Genomic DNA, 17,036 nt, shown 5'->3' on the forward strand with positions numbered 1-17,036 from the left:
ACCAGAGGCAAATGCATTTTATGACTTTTTCATGCATTCGAGTGCCACAAATTAGCAATTTGGAAATTAAGTTATTTGGGGGTGTGGCCGTGCTCCATTTCAAATTGTCACTCTTCAACGCAACTGTCAGTTAAATTATATTTCTGCCCGTCGCATTTGTTATCATCAACGTCATTGCAACGAAAGGAAAAAGAGGTGTCAGCGCGGACTGGGGGTGGAGGGGAGAAGGGGAGAGAGGGAGAGAGGGAGGGGCTGGCAGCAGCACAGAGGGCGTGCGTGTGTCTCCAGCGAATTAATTAGAAAACTTTTCTTAACTGATCCGGTGCCAGAAGGACCAGCAGTCGGAAAACAGAGGAGTGCTCAAAGCAGCTTGGGCAGAAAAGAATATGCTGCTCAGCTACGAATATGCACATAACTACATTCATACATTTTTCCATTAGGGTGGTTCCTTAAACGATTAAAAAAGCTTTTCCAAAATATCATAATCTTCTCTATACGAAGTATTATCCTGAAGTTGAAACCGACAATCAGTAATATCACTCATACGCAGTGTGATCAGAACTGCTTCTTATGCCTGTAATATTTATTGAATTTGCTAATAATATAAATTTTCCATTTAATATATTTTTGAAGAAGTTTTCCTTAAAATATATATGGGATTGAACACGGGTCGTATGAGTAATTTTCTGAGAATCGTTTTAAAAACGCGCATACGCACTGTTCTCAATAACTAAAATTTTTTATTCAAAGACAACATATATACTTAATATTTTCTTTAAATCTAAGCATTAAATATTAAAACATATTGCAATAAATATATAGAATAAATTAAAACTTGTATTTGGTTCAAAATAGCGGGGCGTTTTTCAGCGGAAAAATTTTAGTTTTTCGTCTATTATTTTTGCCAATAAACTTTCAAGAGGACCACCCTAATGCCCATATATACATTCATATAAAAGGATATAAATACGTATTTGTGTGGGTACGTTCACCAGAGACATTGCAAATATTTGTGGCTTGAGCCAAAACCCAACCATGTACTCTCCGTGTGCTTGGTCTTGGCATTGTGAATATGTGTGCCGTCGCAGAACTAAAACTGTGAGGAGAAAACTCTTTGAGGCATTCATTAGTTGGCTAAAGAAAATGTCAGCCACACAAGTTAAAAGAAAAAATGAGAGTTTTGCTCCACATCACCCTTTGTCTGTCATGGTTGTAATGCCATTCAGCATTATAAATTTTACACGAGGATTTCGAAACCTCTGAAATCTTGTCTCCTGACTGCGCTCGACTCACACATAGCTCTTTTCGACTTTGGAAGCCCTAAACGATGGCATTGGATGGACATTTGCTAAATGGCTACTTGGCTATTGACTTTTGCAGCGAAAGTAGGATTGCAAAGCAGTATATTTTGGTGGTTTTTCAGAGACTTAAAGATTATCGACACGCTGTAATTGATGACTTAAAAGGCAATTGGATATCAATCCAGAACTTGGACAATATAATTGTAATAGTTTTCGAAATAGTGGGGCTTTTCGCCGAGGATGATCTAAGCATTCGCCTATTGAAACCCAATAATTAACAAAAAAGAAATTGGAAATCGCTAAATGTAACACAAAAGACGACGGTAATTAAAAAGATGTTGAGCAACAAGCCGCATTGTACTAGAACAAAAAAACCATATTCTGTATGTACATGGAGGAATCTTGCCACGGCTAGGTGGCAGTCTCTGCGGTGGCCTCGCCCACAAAAACCTCACACAACTTTTATGCGATGGCAACATTTTATAAAGCAATTTCAACGAGAGAAGCATCGAAATGCAATGCACGCCTGAAAGATGAACGCGTGTGTGTGTGTGGGGGTGAGAGTGTCCTGCCAGGGGCGGGTGGTGTAAAAACTATATACAATATGTATACAATATGGGTAGCACTCGAAGCTAAGAGCGAGAGGCACAGCGGCCATAGAAAGTTTTTCATTTTGCGGTTGACTCTGGAATTCGAAAATGTTGCGCAAGGCGGAGTCCTGCACTCCCGTTCGCCGCCCTTCCCCCCGGGCGGGTCGGGGTGCGTATGCAGCTGGCACAAAACTTTAAGTGGAGCAAGGACACCCGAGGGGGCGGTCATGGGGCAGCGCTGGAAGAGAGTGGAAATAAGGAGCATTCCTGAGCTTTGGCTTCTGCTCCCGTTGAATTCTTGCGCAAGTTAAGAAGCTTACGCATGCAGGAGCAAGATTCAACAGCAGCTCCACCCCCACCTGTACACTAAACAAAAATTATAATTTTAAGTTATTTTTCAAACCGAATTTATTATTAATGAATCATACTACTGCCTTTTCTTCACCTTCTTGGTATGTTCTTTAAATTTTAACGAACTAAACTTTGAACTAATTTTGATTTTAGATTTCAGTGTAACGCTTTACATAACTGGGAGTCCCGACTTCCTCTGGTATAAATGATTATGCACCAAAGTGCCCTGGCAAGTCGGGAAACCAGAGCCAGTCCTTGCCATGGTCTTGTCTGGAAATGCGCTAATTAGATTTTAATGAAGATGTCGCTGGCATCCCTTTACTCGTGTTCCCGTCCCAGCCTAATAGTTGGCTTCTCATCTGGAAAAGGAGTAGCCCTGTCTCGCATCGACGCACATGTTAAACTTACAGATTTCTTTCGCAGTTTCGTAGTATTCAATGAACACTTTTTGTGTAAAACAAACATTTCTTGTGGATGGTATAAATCGAACATCGTGTGACAACCTCTTACCAGTTAAGCCCCAAAGTGTGTTGGACTTAATATTTAATTTACCGAATACTTTCATTAGGCATAACACCCAAAACGCCCAGAGCGCCCCACTTAACATTTGTTTGCCGGCAGCTGTATGTCATACTCGCATTTTCGCCACCAAACGACAACGACAGACCCAAATATTTGCATAGACAAGCACTGTCTATATGCATACATTTATAAGGCTCTGCGTATATAAGCTTATATGTATTAAGCAGATATGCAGGGCTCTGTGGGTCTGCAGCCCCGTAATGCATTTGGGACCCCACAAAAGCCAATGGAGTAGCCCCATGAAGGAGTTGAGTCTCCCTTAGCCTTTGGGGAGACCACACCGCTCTCATCCCGAGGCCCTCAAGTGCGTCGCCGAGTCGTCGCCTTGATTTACGATTAGTCTCTTTGCAGTCCGCAGTACTGCTCGCCACACACTTAGTTAGCCAAACACACAAAACCAACTCGATCTGTCTACTCCAAACTTCACGCCCCAGCTTTCCCTACGCTCAGTCCCCACCCTCTGACCGCTCGGTGCTTTACAAGGCCTTTGTATTTTCCACTAAATTCAGGAGCGAGGGAGGCACACGCTTACGTGTGTATGGGAATCGGGACTGTTCTCAGAACTGCCATAATGAAAACTTTAAACTTTGAAAATATTAAAGCAAACGACAGCACGTTTGGCTTGAGAGAAGTATAGCTCATTATTTCGGACTACGTGCAAAGTGAGAAAATGTCCTTTCGCCAAAAAACAGAAAGTAGAAGAGGGTATCGTTGTCACAATTTTAACTTTAGTTTATCCCACATTTAAATTATTAAAAATTTGTACGCGAAAGACTTAACAAAGTGTCTCTGAAGTGGGCTATGTCCTCAGGTCCTGACTGGCTAGTTGATAGGCCATAGAGTGACTGTACCTCGTTGGAGGCTTCATCTGACTGAACAGCATATTTCACAGCTTAGGTAGATACTTTTTTTAGCTAGTCAACGCTAAACGCCAACGGCACACGGAAAATAAAATAAATGAATATGCGCCACGCAGAGGCATTCCACACACACTTTCCCACCTAACCCCTCGACCCCACCGCCCCCGCGGCACCTCATTCGTGGCAGCCATTTAATCTTCAGGTTGTTTTTGTTGTCCTGCGACGCCTTTCGCATAACTGAACGTGTACGCTGCATTTGTTTTTCATTTTATTATGCTACTTTAAAATGCCAAGCGAACAACAGAGGAAGCTAAGCAAAATGTGAGCGAAACAGAAAAAAGGACACGGCGCGTAAGCGAGGGCGGCGAGTAAGGACATGGACCGCACCCACAGACTTTGTCCGCTTTCCTTTTTAATGTTTTGGGCACAGGATTCAATTCAATGGGAGAACAAAAAGGAGCGCAACAATAAGATGACGTTGAAGATGAATAATTCTATTAAAATATCCGCGCTGACATGCCAATATTTCAAATATAGTAATAAAAACGTTGTTGAAAGAGAGGGCTCAGGAGAAGTCATTTGCGTTCTTTGTCACTTATTAATAGACTTTAAACAAATTAGCTATATTTGCACAACACCTAGGAGTTTACTCCTATATTTTGTCGTGTCAATAATTTAAAACACATACAATTTATTAGCTTTTGCTGTTAACAATAGAGTCGATGGCTGAGTATTAAAACGAAAGGCGTTGACAGGGCTGGGGAGCTCACTCAACCACGAACAGCACAAACAAACAGACTGAAGGACAGATAAACTTTCCCATACACAAAATGGCATGACATAATGTTTGTAATGCACATACAAATGTAGATACACACAGTCACATGGGTATGTGCAGAAGTATATGCATACATATATGGAAACGCACACAGGACCGTTTCAGCCGTTCTCGCAACGCACAACGTCGCGTATACTTGATATTTAATTCAATCTGGGCGTAGGTTTTCATTTTTTCCGCCGCTGTACAGTGTCGTGTGCCTTAAATTAACACAAACAAACATTGTCAGCGACAGCAGCACCCACCACTGCCGCCGACAAAAACAACACCAACACGGGCACAACAAAAACAAAACGAGAAAAACAAAAACAACAGCAGCAAGGAAGAACAGAGCAGCAGCAACAAGGCACTTGACAATTACAGACTCAATGACAGTCACAGCCAGCAAATTTATTTGCATTTTAGCTGCCTTTCTGGCACCGACTTCGCACCCATCCCCCAACTGCTTCTCTCCTATACCTCGTCCTATATAATATCGCTGATGTTTATACACTCCTTATAATTATAACAATACTTGGAAATGGTTAACTTTAGTCTTGAATGTATTATTTTTCTATTATTATTAACTAAATATATAGGAGCTCCCTCCTAAAAAAATCCGTATACCTGTCAACTTCATTATTCATTAAAAAGTATTAAAGAGTATATAAATGAAAGACACAGATGTCTCAAACATGGATATAAGAAAGTCCCTATAAATGTAATGGCCCACACATAATCATACTCGCACAATGAAAGCACTAAGCCCACTAGCTCATGTACGGCTGATTAAACGCGAAAATACGCGACTGGCCAGGAGGTAGGAGGTAGGAGGATGGGAGACGTGCCATCCTTGGAATCCGCCAACATCCGCCACAGACCACGCAGTCAACCAAAGCCAAACACAGCCATGCTTATTAACATAGATAGCACCCAGCCACATACTTGCGTATAAAGTATAAGCCCGGCCAACTTCCTCCCGCCCGCACAGCCCACTTAGCCCACTGAAGGGGGTTCGGGCCCCCTCAATTAGCCCTGTTTGTGTTTAAATTGCATTAGGGACAGCGGCGGCAGACAACAAAAGCGCCAAATAAGAACGTCAAAGAAAACACGAAAAATTGACGCATTCGTTGGTTAAGCTCCGGCTAAGCCCAGCCATTCGGAGCGTTTATCGATACATTTTTTCTTATCGATAAAGTTCAAATAAGTGCTCTAAGAGCTTAACTGTATTTGTTACGACTGAACCGAGGCGGACCAACTAAATGCGAGCAGGTCGAGCGAAGCCATTAGGCAATGCGATTTGTAGACCCACATATCAGGATTATCTGATACATATGGCATAGCCATCCCCATCCCCATCCCCACTCCAGCTACCACTAATATGGATGTGCGTGCCAAGGCTGGCCATACGCCGGACACAATTACTTACATTTTTTATCTCGTTCATTTTGGTAAATTGACGTCCAAACTCCCACAGGTCGACGCCGAACTTCAAGGCCCAGTTGCGAACCCTGCAATGAAAAAGAGTTTTAATATAAATGAATAATTGATTGCGCTGCACAGACTTTAATAAGAATGTTTAATGGATGGCTCGTTACACATTCCTCAGCTAGCCCCCCAGCATGTGGCTGATTAAAAATCAATTTGAATAAATTTAATACTACGCATAAATTATTTCCGTTTAATTACGTATGCGCATACAAATCTTTCATTAAGCAATAAATTTGGGGCTGCCGAGCACACATAATAATTATCTTTATTATTATTATAAAACGAATCTCTTTGAAAATATTTGCCAACAAGTTTCGCGAAGAAAGGAAGCAAAGTCAACAGCCAGAGTCCAGCTCCTCGAGGAGCTCTGAACACAGCAGGAAAACTCATTACGAGACAGGGGGGCGAAAACTCCCAGGACCAACAAGCAACTATTGTAAAAACATTTTCCAAACATTTATAATCTAAACGCGAGAGTCGAAAGCAAAACAAAGCCAGCACAACGAGAGCTCATGAAACCGTTCAGGGGCGGAGTGCCGACAGGAAATTCCAAATAAAGTACAAGAACTCGGAATGGGAGACCGGAGTCAAGTCAGTGAAGCCAGAAAGCCAGAAAGTTGAGGCGTTGATTCAAAAAAGGAAGAATATTAAAAACAAAGCAAGGACGAGCCAGCACACCCGAAAGGCCAAGTAAAGTTGAGCCACTGTAGAGACCATGCAAAATAATGCCCCCGAAAATATTTGCACAATTTTATGGCATTATCTGCAATATCAATACGCGCCGCCTGAGTGCCGATGGGAGTGGTGCTGGTGGTGGTGGTGCGAAAGGAACCCAGAGCAGCAGTACTCTGGCAGCAGTAACCGCAGCAACGTTGCGTATACGCAATGTTGATTATGTTGAGCCGGCGGCGGGAAAACCGAACGAACGAACGAACGAGCAAGCGAGCGAGAGAAACAACAACAGACAAGGACCAAAAGGACGAGAACGAGGAAGAGGGGCGAGCTTCCCTATCTAGATACAAAATAAGCGCATGTTTATATGCTATGGCCACAATGGGCGGCACCGATACGTAGATCAGGGCAAAACGGGAGTGGCAAGGGGAACTGGAGAAGGCAGATTGCGAGCGAGGAAGTGCAACTGCAGTCAAGCAGCTACCGACAAAGTTTTATGGCTTGGGCGATGGCAAAAATGAATTTAAATTATATGAAAATTGTATTATGAACGGATGCTCCGCCGAGGAAGCCCTCACTCTCCGCCCCCCAGGCCATAAAAGCGTAAACAATGAAGCGAAATAAAGTGGCCAACAAAGTGATTGGAATTGGATAATACCGAAGTCTGGCCTACAACAAAGGGCAGGGCACTTAAAAGCCTACAACTCATAGGTTGACTGTATTGTTCTTACAAGGCTTTAAGGGCCAAGCAAAATTTAAATAATCAAATTCAACATGGACTCTACCGAAAAATATGCCAGCTATGGCACCAAGATAATGCGAATAATCCAGGAGCAGATACATCTGCCACATTCACCAACCATATAGCATGTATATGAGGAGTGGAACAATGCACAAGCGTAAACCCGAACTAAAAGCAGCTAGGAAAAACACTGAACACTGTGGCTCAAAGCGGCAAAAAGCTGAAGGGCCTTCAACATCATCTCCTTGGGCCGCAGTAGAATAGATTTTTGCCTGCTTCTTTGGAATCTTCCTTGCCGGTGGGCAGTAAAATAAAAACTAACATTTTGTTTAGCTGGGTTTTTTTGTTTCCTATCTGGCCAGAAACTTGACAATGGCTGAAACCATATACACGTGTGTGTGTGTGGGAATGAGGCTGAGAGTGCTCAGGTGTATTCGTAATGACTTTCTATTCTGCCTCAGCATTTTGAGCACGAACGAACCACGTATGTCATGCTCAAGTACCATATACATACACCCAGAGCCATCGAACTAGTTTCGTTTCATTGCCTTTTTGCACCGTTGCTCCCATTGGCCGTTTCTTGTTTGGCTTTGTCGCTTTTCACTTTTCTTGCTGGCCTGCTCAGGTGAAAATAGGCTGAGAGTCTAGTGGGCTGATGGTAATAGGCGCAGAGAGTAGGTCGATGGGCTCTTGCAGGTTGGCTTCTTTGCAATTGAAATCAATTTCCCTTCGACGCTGCCAGCAAACTTGAATGCATCTTAACAAGAATACAGCCTTTTTTGCATCAAAATGTCCTTGAGGGGATATCCTTGCACATCCATGTAGGTGACAAAATCCGCCAGGGGTGGGAGAATTTAAAATTTAAACCAGATACACAAAATTCTTCTTTAATGAGAAATACCACTCAGTCGGGAGGGGCGGGTGTCAATTGTTGCAAATTAGTTTGTCGTGTTGCATGATATCCATTATCCACTCGTATTCAGAACGGGAACGGAAAATAAAAACCAAAACACTGCGCTAGACGTCGCACTGCTGTCGCTTCAGTTTATGCTCCGTTTCAAATGCCGCTTAATGCACTTTCACTGTTTTTTGTAATAAGTACTTAGTTGGGCTCGGCTTGCTCCCCTTTTGCTGTTGATTTTGCTTCATTCGTCCATTTAAGCTGACATGGCTGTAATTAGATCCTCTCACTTACCCGGAAAGGCACCTACGTCACTTAATGCCAATTGTAATCGGCACTTAGTGGCATTAACTCCATTACAAACTCTCCGATCTTAAATCTGACTCGGATAGTTATAGATTTTGTAGTTTATCGATCGTTCATTTAGGACAGCTCCGAAAATAAATCATGTAACATCCTCGCGGAAGCAAGCTGGCCCCACATCTCTGGTGGCCTCCACTTCCTAAACTTTCTGGCCGTGGCACGTGACCCATACTCCCAATCAGTCAAGGCAGCGTTTTGACCAAGTCGAGGACCAAGAGCTGCTCGAGAGTCCTGTCGATGCGACGGCCAGCATCGGGCGCAAAGGGATGCTTAAGCAAACGAAGCATGAATTAAAATGACGATGGCGGCCACTGCAACTGAAAATGAGGCAATTGAATGGGCACGTAGAACGCGAGGAGCGAGGGGAAAGTGAACTGGCCATAAGGACGGCCTAAGAAAACCCCGTTGAGTCCATGAAGGCCAGCAAAAGAGAAAAGCTTTCGTCTTCGGCTACAATAAAGAACGAGATTTGGGTCAGTTACATCAAAAGCAATGGGCCCAGAACCAAAGTGCAGGACTATTTCCCCAACTGCTTCCAGAAGCTGAAGCCAGAAACAGGACCAGCTTCATCATCATCAACATCATCCCTGGCCAAATCATAATCGTCAAAGCTGAGCCCTCAAGGCCTCCCTCACAGTTCGTCTTGTCGTCACCCGGGCTGGGGGCTTTCCGCCTGCCAGCAAAAGTTGAAATAAATTTAATTGAATTTCTGCAGTGACGTAAAGCAAATGGCAACATGGAGGCACGACAGAAACGAGACCGAAGGACTCAATGCGGCAGCGAAAGCAAAAGTTTTTTTTCCAAATTAATAAAATTCATTGTATGCATGTGCTACAGCACATAAAAATTTGCAAATGGACAAATAAAGGCACCGGGTATGGAGCAATACTTTTAAAATTGTGAGTGCTAATGTCGTTTATGAGGTCTAGTCACATAAAAAGTGTTTCAAACATCGATACTCGACCCTACTCTTCTGACAATGGTCGTGCCTGTGCATCTATATCTCGAGGGATTATTTAATGGCTACATCCATTAGGGTCTTTAATGCGACACATAAGCCCTAACCAAGCCCAGTTGCTAAAAGTGGGAAAAGAAATTCTATTAACAAAACTACAGAAGCATCAACAAATAACTAACTAAATTTCCACATAAAAACCGTATGCCAAAACTAATTTCAATAAATAAAAGTGACATTAGATACAAGAGGGAACAACAAAAAATCACTTAGTGGCTCTGTTCCGGTTTCCGACCCCGCTTTTTCCTTGCCACCCCGCCACCCCCGCTTTTTCCTTGACAGTCCACTCCCACACCGGGCAACATTTCCAGCAGACGCCGCTTGCCCTTGCCTGCAAATGGCAGTTGGTTTTTGGGTTAATTAGCCAAGTGAGCGCTGCGGTTACGTGTGTTTCGTCTGCCCCCATCACCCGGCCACCCCGCTGCCTACAGGTTCCGAGTCGCCGTTAAAGCTAATTGCAAAATCCTATTATGTATCCATTAGATACGCACACTCTGTGTGTCAACGTACAAATAGACAGCCACAAAAATATCTCATCGCCACATAAAAACCCCCAACCCCCCTATTTCAAATCCTCAGTTTTATATTATTTTAATTGAAGAATATGTATGTTTTTTAGGAATGTTGTTTTGGAATATGTTATTTTTAGGAATGTTACACTAAAATAGGCCAAAGGAAGATAAAAAGACTTGCAAATATTAGTTATCCTTCCATGCAATTTCCACATACACGCATTTTTGACGGATCCCCAGAAAATTTAATGAAGGATATTCTAGGTTTTGATGCATTTTGAAAGAGAATCGGTGTACACATCGTTAGTGAGAATCGGATGATTATTGGCGAAGATATGGCCTTTCCTCTGGGCCATATTGTGCCCCCATGCATTTTCGATATTTCTGAAGGGGATCCTCCAGGAATTTTGATAAAAAATCTGAAAATTACTTCATTTCTAGGTTTTGATTCAGATTGAAAGAGAATCGATATACAAATCGTTAGAGGTAATCCTTTTGAGAATCCGATGATTATTGACAAAGATATGGGCTTCCTTGTGGGCCATATTGTGCCCTTCAGCATTTTCGATATTTCTGAAGGATCCTCCAGGAATTTTGATAAAAAATCGGAAAAATATTTCGTTTCTAGGTTTTGATGCAGATTGAAAGAGAATCGATGTACAAATCGTTAGAGGTAATCCTTTTGGGAATCGGATGATTATTGGCGAAGATAAGGCCTTCCCTCTGGGCCATATTGTGCCCCCCAGCATTTTCGATATTTCTGAAGGGGATCCTCCATGAATTTTGATAAAAAATGTAAAAAATATTTCGTTTCTAGATTTTGAAGCAGATTGAAAGAGAATCGATGTACAAATCGTTAGAGGTAGTCCTTTTGAGAATCGGATGATTATTGGCGAAGACATGGCCTTCCCTCTGGGCCATATTGTGCCCCCCAGCATTTTCGATATTTCTGAAGGGGATCCTCCAGGAATTTTGATAAAAAATTTAAAAAATATTTCGTTTCTAGGTTTTGATGCAGATTGAAAGAGAATCGATGTACAAATCGTTAGAGGTAATCCTTTTGGGAATCGGATGATTATTGGCGAAGATATGGCCTTCCCTCTGGGCCATATTGTGCCCCCCAGCATTTTCGATATTTCTGAAGGGGATCCTCCAGGAATTTTGATAAAAAATCTAAAAAATATTTCGTTTCTAGGTTTTGATGCAGATTGAAAGAGAATCGATGTACAAATCGTTAGAGGTAATCCTTTTGAGAATCGGATGATTATTGGCGAAGATATGGCCTTCCCTCTGGGTTATATTGTGCCCCCCAGCATTTTCGATATTTCTGAAGGGGATCCTCCATGAATTTTGATAAAAAATGTAAAAAATATTTCGTTTCTAGATTTTGAAGCAGATTGAAAGAGAATCGATGTACAAATCGTTAGAGGTAGTCCTTTTGAGAATCGGATGATTATTGGCGAAGACATGGCCTTCCCTCTGGGCCATATTGTGCCCCCCAGCATTTTCGATATTTCTGAAGGGGATCCTCCAGGAATTTTGATAAAAAATTTAAAAAATATTTCGTTTCTAGGTTTTGATGCAGATTGAAAGAGAATCGATGTACAAATCGTTAGAGGTAATCCTTTTGGGAATCGGATGATTATTGGCGAAGATATGGCCTTCCCTCTGGGCCATATTGTGCCCCCCAGCATTTTCGATATCCTCCATGAATTTTGATAAAAAATGTAAAAAATATTTCGTTTCTAGATTTTGAAGCAGATTGAAAGATAATCTATCTATAAAGTGTTCAAGCTACTCTGCTAAAGAAACAGTTGATTATTAGCAGTGATACAGCCTTTGCTGTCATGAAAACACATTTTTCACCGCAATTTGTTAAGCCACTTATTCAAAACAAGACAAAACACGAAAAATTGAATTAAAATGGAATAACTACTATTTCCATAAGCACTTATCGTTTGGCAGGAAATAAAATAAATTTTGGATGCAACATGGAGCCTGGGGACTTGTGGAAGCATTCTGAACAGAATAACAAATTTACAATTAATTTCCTGTTCAAGGAAATTGCCAACATGTTGGGCGAACGCATAATTGAGAGTCTCGGTGTGGGATGTGGGGTGCCTGATGCGGAATGATGAATAAAACTTACTCATTGTGTGGTATATCCTCGTCCTGATCTCCGACAGCACCAAATATGTGCATTTTGAATATTAGCACGCCCAGCACAATGGCCACAAAGCAGCTCCAGTGTTTGCGCTCCATTTTGTTTGTTTTACCCGTTCGTGTGCGTATTTATTTGGGTCAATTTGTTTTGGATAGTTCACAATTCACTAGTTTGAGGTTTCCTCCACGTTAGATTGATTTTAGTTTCAGTTGCCAAAATGTCGAATTATTTGTTTCCCGCGTCCTTGCCACGTTCTAAAAAACCACACAAATATTTCCAGCTAATACCTGTATGTGAACTGGACTTCAATTTATTTTATTTCGATAGGATATATTTGATATGTTTGAATGGGTTTTTATTACTTTTGATTACGATGACTTTTTCATATACTGGATGGGAATTTTGTGTTGCCAAATGTTTTTATTGCTTCCATCAGGTGTGTTTAACATTGTTGCAAATCAATAAAGTCTGTTGTTTTCCGATGAGAAGTTTTAATTGCACAGGTAGTTTGATATGTGGGCTTCTGGAATGCCGAATTGACGTTTTTCCTGCAAACAAAGATAGTCTGAATTGTAATTGAATATATGAAAATAGTTTTTATTGTACATTTAGGATAAACAAGTTCCTAACTATCTAAGAATATCCTACCTAGAAGTGGTACTAGTGTAAGAGGAGCTGTACTGTAAAATTTTTTAAATATGTATTTGAATAATAGCTTATATAAATGATCCCTCAAATGATGAGGTAAGCCCACTGAAGCCTATTTCCTTCCAAATTATAATTTGTATGTTGCAGATTGCTAACTGTTATCACTTAAAGGCAATATAAGGATTTTAAAAATCTAAAAAACCAACAAATGGAAGCATTTTAACAGATAAACTTTCAGAACAAAAAAACTTTCTGCCAACCAGGTATGCACCTGGTGGCTTAGCAATAATTTTGTTTGGCAGAAATATCTGCTGTACAGAAAAATAATTTGTAATCGGTTTGGAAATAGTTTTCGTTTCAACTCTCAAACAGACTAGTGCCCACGCATGTGGTCGCTGGTGGGGCAATGGGCAGTGTTCCGGGCTTCACATGAATTTGACCTAGAAATGCGCTTCCACCCGCCACCGCCACTCCGACCTTACTCACACACACATATCTGCAGTAGCATAACTCGCATGTACATGGGCAGAACTTCGGGATGCTTTCGAGCTCGAACTCGAACTCGAACTGGAATCCGTTCTTGTGGCACATGCGCAGACGGGGTAGGCGGCTTTACTCATTCACTCCGAATCCTTTTTGACACAGAGCCGTGTATGTGTGAGTGTGGTTTTTGTATGGGCATGCCGCCCCCTAAAACAGCACATAGTCTTACATCCTACCCAGCATGCGAATGCTCCTGTGTGTTCCCAAGGATATCGCGAAATTATTTTTATTATATATGGTGGTGGCATTCGCCTTCTCCGCCCTGACAGCCGCATCTGCATAAAATAAAGACAATTTGTTGCGGCCAATACGCACTCACAGACACACATAAATGTATGCTTGACTCCTCTTTGCGTCCATATAGCTAAGTACTCCTCGTATATAGAGCCAGTGCATGCAACCGGATTTTATACGCTTCTCTGGCTCCCCCCACCTCGCAAGCCTTTTATTCCTCGACTGCCTCGACATCAAAAAGTTTGACAGAAATGGAACGGCAGCCCCACACTTGCAACTCAGAACAGGGAAGATGAATCGGATGCAAGGCGTCGACTTTACTCCATGCCACATGCATATAAGTGTATCTGCAACCGCGTATTGAAAAATTATTTAAACTATTTCACATCCTGTGCAAAAGTTATGCTGGGTATTTTCTTATCTTAATTTAAATTAATTTAAAAAACCTTGAAGCTTACTGAAGTTTGATTCCGTCAGAACCTCATTTTTTAGAGATACGGAATCAAAATTGGTCGAACCGGTGAAAACTTTTTGCAATAAGCTGGCAAAAAGCACATTTTTCATTCACGATTACACGCCATTGAAAGGGTATTGAGTGGAAAAGAAAGCAGCAAAAATAATAGTGATAATAAAAATAAAAGTGTGTGCAACATGGCGTATACGCAACGTTAGCGCCAGGCAACGTCAAACGAACGAAACGAAACCATTGTTAAAAAGTGAAAGTTTATAGTTGGCGCACGTTCATAAAGTTTTGCGTGTTATACAAAAGATTTATTATATCGCACATATCGCTAGCTCCTGCCGTTCTTTTTTCCATTTCCCCATCCTGCGCCAACGCCCGCGTCCGCCTTGATTTTTCCTCACTGGCGTTCCCCCTTTTCTGTTTTGTTTGCTCTGGCTTTTTATGTTTGGCCTGGCTTTTTGATTTTTGCTTGGCTTACAACAGCAGCAGCCCAGAGTCCCAGAAGGCGGCTAAAAAGCAATATGGCCTTGGGAGTTTTCATAATGGAATTAATGTGCCTGTGAAAATTTCAATAGGCAGCGGTCCAAACTTTTTACAGCCAAAGACGGATGGGTCTGTGTGGCTGTATGGAATTTTGATAAGTTATAAATACGAACTGTGCTCTATAAGCAGGTCACATGGTATGTTTTTTGATAGTTATGCTCTAGTTTAAACAAAGGCTTGTATAAAAAAATTTCCATATAAAATGATAATTGCAAAATTAATAGATTTCTTGTGGTTTTAAAGTTAAAAGTAGGCCAGTATATTAAGCTCATTCAGAAATCCTTTATCGAAGAATTCATATCGACACTGATGGCACATGATTCGAAGAGTATGAAAAGGTTCAATAGAACTGCATTAGCTTGAATTACAACCTAAATATTTAGAGAATCCTGGGCAAGAATTAGCATTGGGAAGTAGGCTCATCGTAGTTAAGGCCCAAACAGGTACTATTGGTCTGGTTGTTATGTTCCCCCTAATGTGAATAAAGAGCTTAATAGAAGCAGCCTTTGAGGACTCCAGGGAACAGGAGAAGGGGAGGCCAGGCCAGAGGTTACGAGGTATTGGTCAAGCCTTGAGATTTTACGCAGCTGCGTAAGCTGCGTGGCTATAGTACACGTTCACGATAAACCGTTATTATGTGCTATATACACGTGTGCGTGTGTGTTGCGGGAGCGTGCGTAGTAGTAAATAGTAAAACGGCATAGCATACTTTTTTGGGCGCGCAAACAAATCGGACGCACACTACCACAGCAATCGCCTCCCACAAGCAGGACACAAATAAGCGCTATGAGCGCGTAATTGAAGGATTGCCGTTATTTATGGGAGTTTGGTGATTTTGCTTGGCTTTTATTAGTTATTTAACTTTTTGTTTTGTCCATTTTATTGTGCAATCAACGAGGCAACTCGATCTCTCTCCGATTTCCCTGCTCTCACCCACTCCTCCCACTTTCGGCCGCTCTCTCACTCTTTCTCTTACTTACTTGGTGCCTCTGCGCGCCAAATTCGCAATTCCGAAGCCGAGTGCGAAAAAGTTTACTAAAAACAAATCTCCAAGCTCCTGGGGCCAGCCGTGTGGCCGTGGGGTGGCGGATGTCGGGCGGGTGGCGCAACGAGGTGCAGCGTTGTGCCGACACTTTTTACTACGCGACTTTCGAGATGGAGAAAGCGACGAAACGCGATGGCGAAGGACGAAATGCGAAACGGAGAGACGAGAGATTTATTCGACTGCGCGGCTTCGTCTCTTCGGTTTTTTTGGCGCTCACAAATATTGCACCACCACAGGCACTCGCACATACATAATACATATACACATATATCTGTATTGGATTTTTTCCAACGTTTGGATTTCAGGATATCCTGCGGCGTACAGAGCTTCACGAACTGGCTTTGTTAATTTTCTGAAATTGCGGCAGACAATAGTTGGCGCAATGTTTGCCGCTTTCGTAATTGCTTCTTGTCACTGTTGCACTTTAAACAAATTCAGACTTGGCTGGCCAAAAGACTATCTCACTTAGTTGTTTTTCTCTTATTTATTTGATTTTTTTGATATTTTCTCAGACCAAGAGGCTTTGGGCAGAATTAAATTCTTTTGGGCGCGCTTTCTGCTTAAAACGCATCCACACTCGCCAGATTCTCGCCACGACTGAATGTACACTTGGGGAAGGTTGCTCCCAGTTTCCTTTTAACGGATATCGAAAGTTATTTCGACTTCGAAAAATCGAAGTCCCCAAGACTAACCTTGTCTTGGCGTTGCCACTCGGAGCTCCATCCACGTTAACAGAATGTTACTTAACATTCCCATCACGCCTATCAATGTATCGCTCGAAGTGCGATTGGCAGCTTGGCGCCTATTGATCATTTGAATTTAAATCATAAACGACATAACTACAGTATCTTCAAATAAATCTATATCTTCAAAATCCCTTTAGTTCTCATTCAAAAGCTTCAATTTTAAAGGACTCTGTACACAGATAATAAGTAAGAGAAAAACTTTCTGGTTTGGAGTTTATTTACAAAAAATATATATTTATTTACTTGTTAAATTCAACTTGAATTATATAATTTATGATTTAGTTATTTTTTATTGACATCAAATCATAAATATAAGCGTACTTTTCAAATTACTTAAAATCAAATTAATATTTTTAAAATGATTATTGCTTTTAAAACTAAAAATAAAACATAAATACATTAGATTTTTTTGTTTGCTTTTCCTTTAGTGTTTGTTTTTGTGTTTTTGTTGTT

The 17,036-nt window shown here is 41.5% G+C and overlaps 1 protein-coding gene across 2 annotated transcripts in view; it reads right to left on the reverse strand.

Moving 5' to 3' along the window:
- LOC6497795 (voltage-dependent calcium channel subunit alpha-2/delta-3) overlaps positions 1–16,454 on the reverse strand; it is a 30,675-nt gene extending 14,221 nt beyond the window's left edge. For both annotated transcript variants that reach the window (XM_032451459.2, XM_014906338.3), the window contains exons 1-3: positions 15,773–16,454; positions 12,347–12,909; positions 5,931–6,012 (exon numbers count right to left, since the gene is read on the reverse strand). In XM_032451459.2, coding sequence (XP_032307350.1) covers positions 5,931–6,012; positions 12,347–12,459 — 195 coding nt within the window. In that variant the 5' untranslated portion in view covers positions 12,460–12,909; positions 15,773–16,454. The remainder of the gene's footprint in view (positions 1–5,930; positions 6,013–12,346; positions 12,910–15,772) is intronic.
- Positions 16,455–17,036: the final 582 nt, after the last annotated feature.

The sequence above is a fragment of the Drosophila ananassae genome, chromosome 3R (genome assembly GCF_017639315.1).
Source record: "Drosophila ananassae strain 14024-0371.13 chromosome 3R, ASM1763931v2, whole genome shotgun sequence".
Taxonomy (NCBI): domain Eukaryota; kingdom Metazoa; phylum Arthropoda; class Insecta; order Diptera; family Drosophilidae; genus Drosophila; species Drosophila ananassae.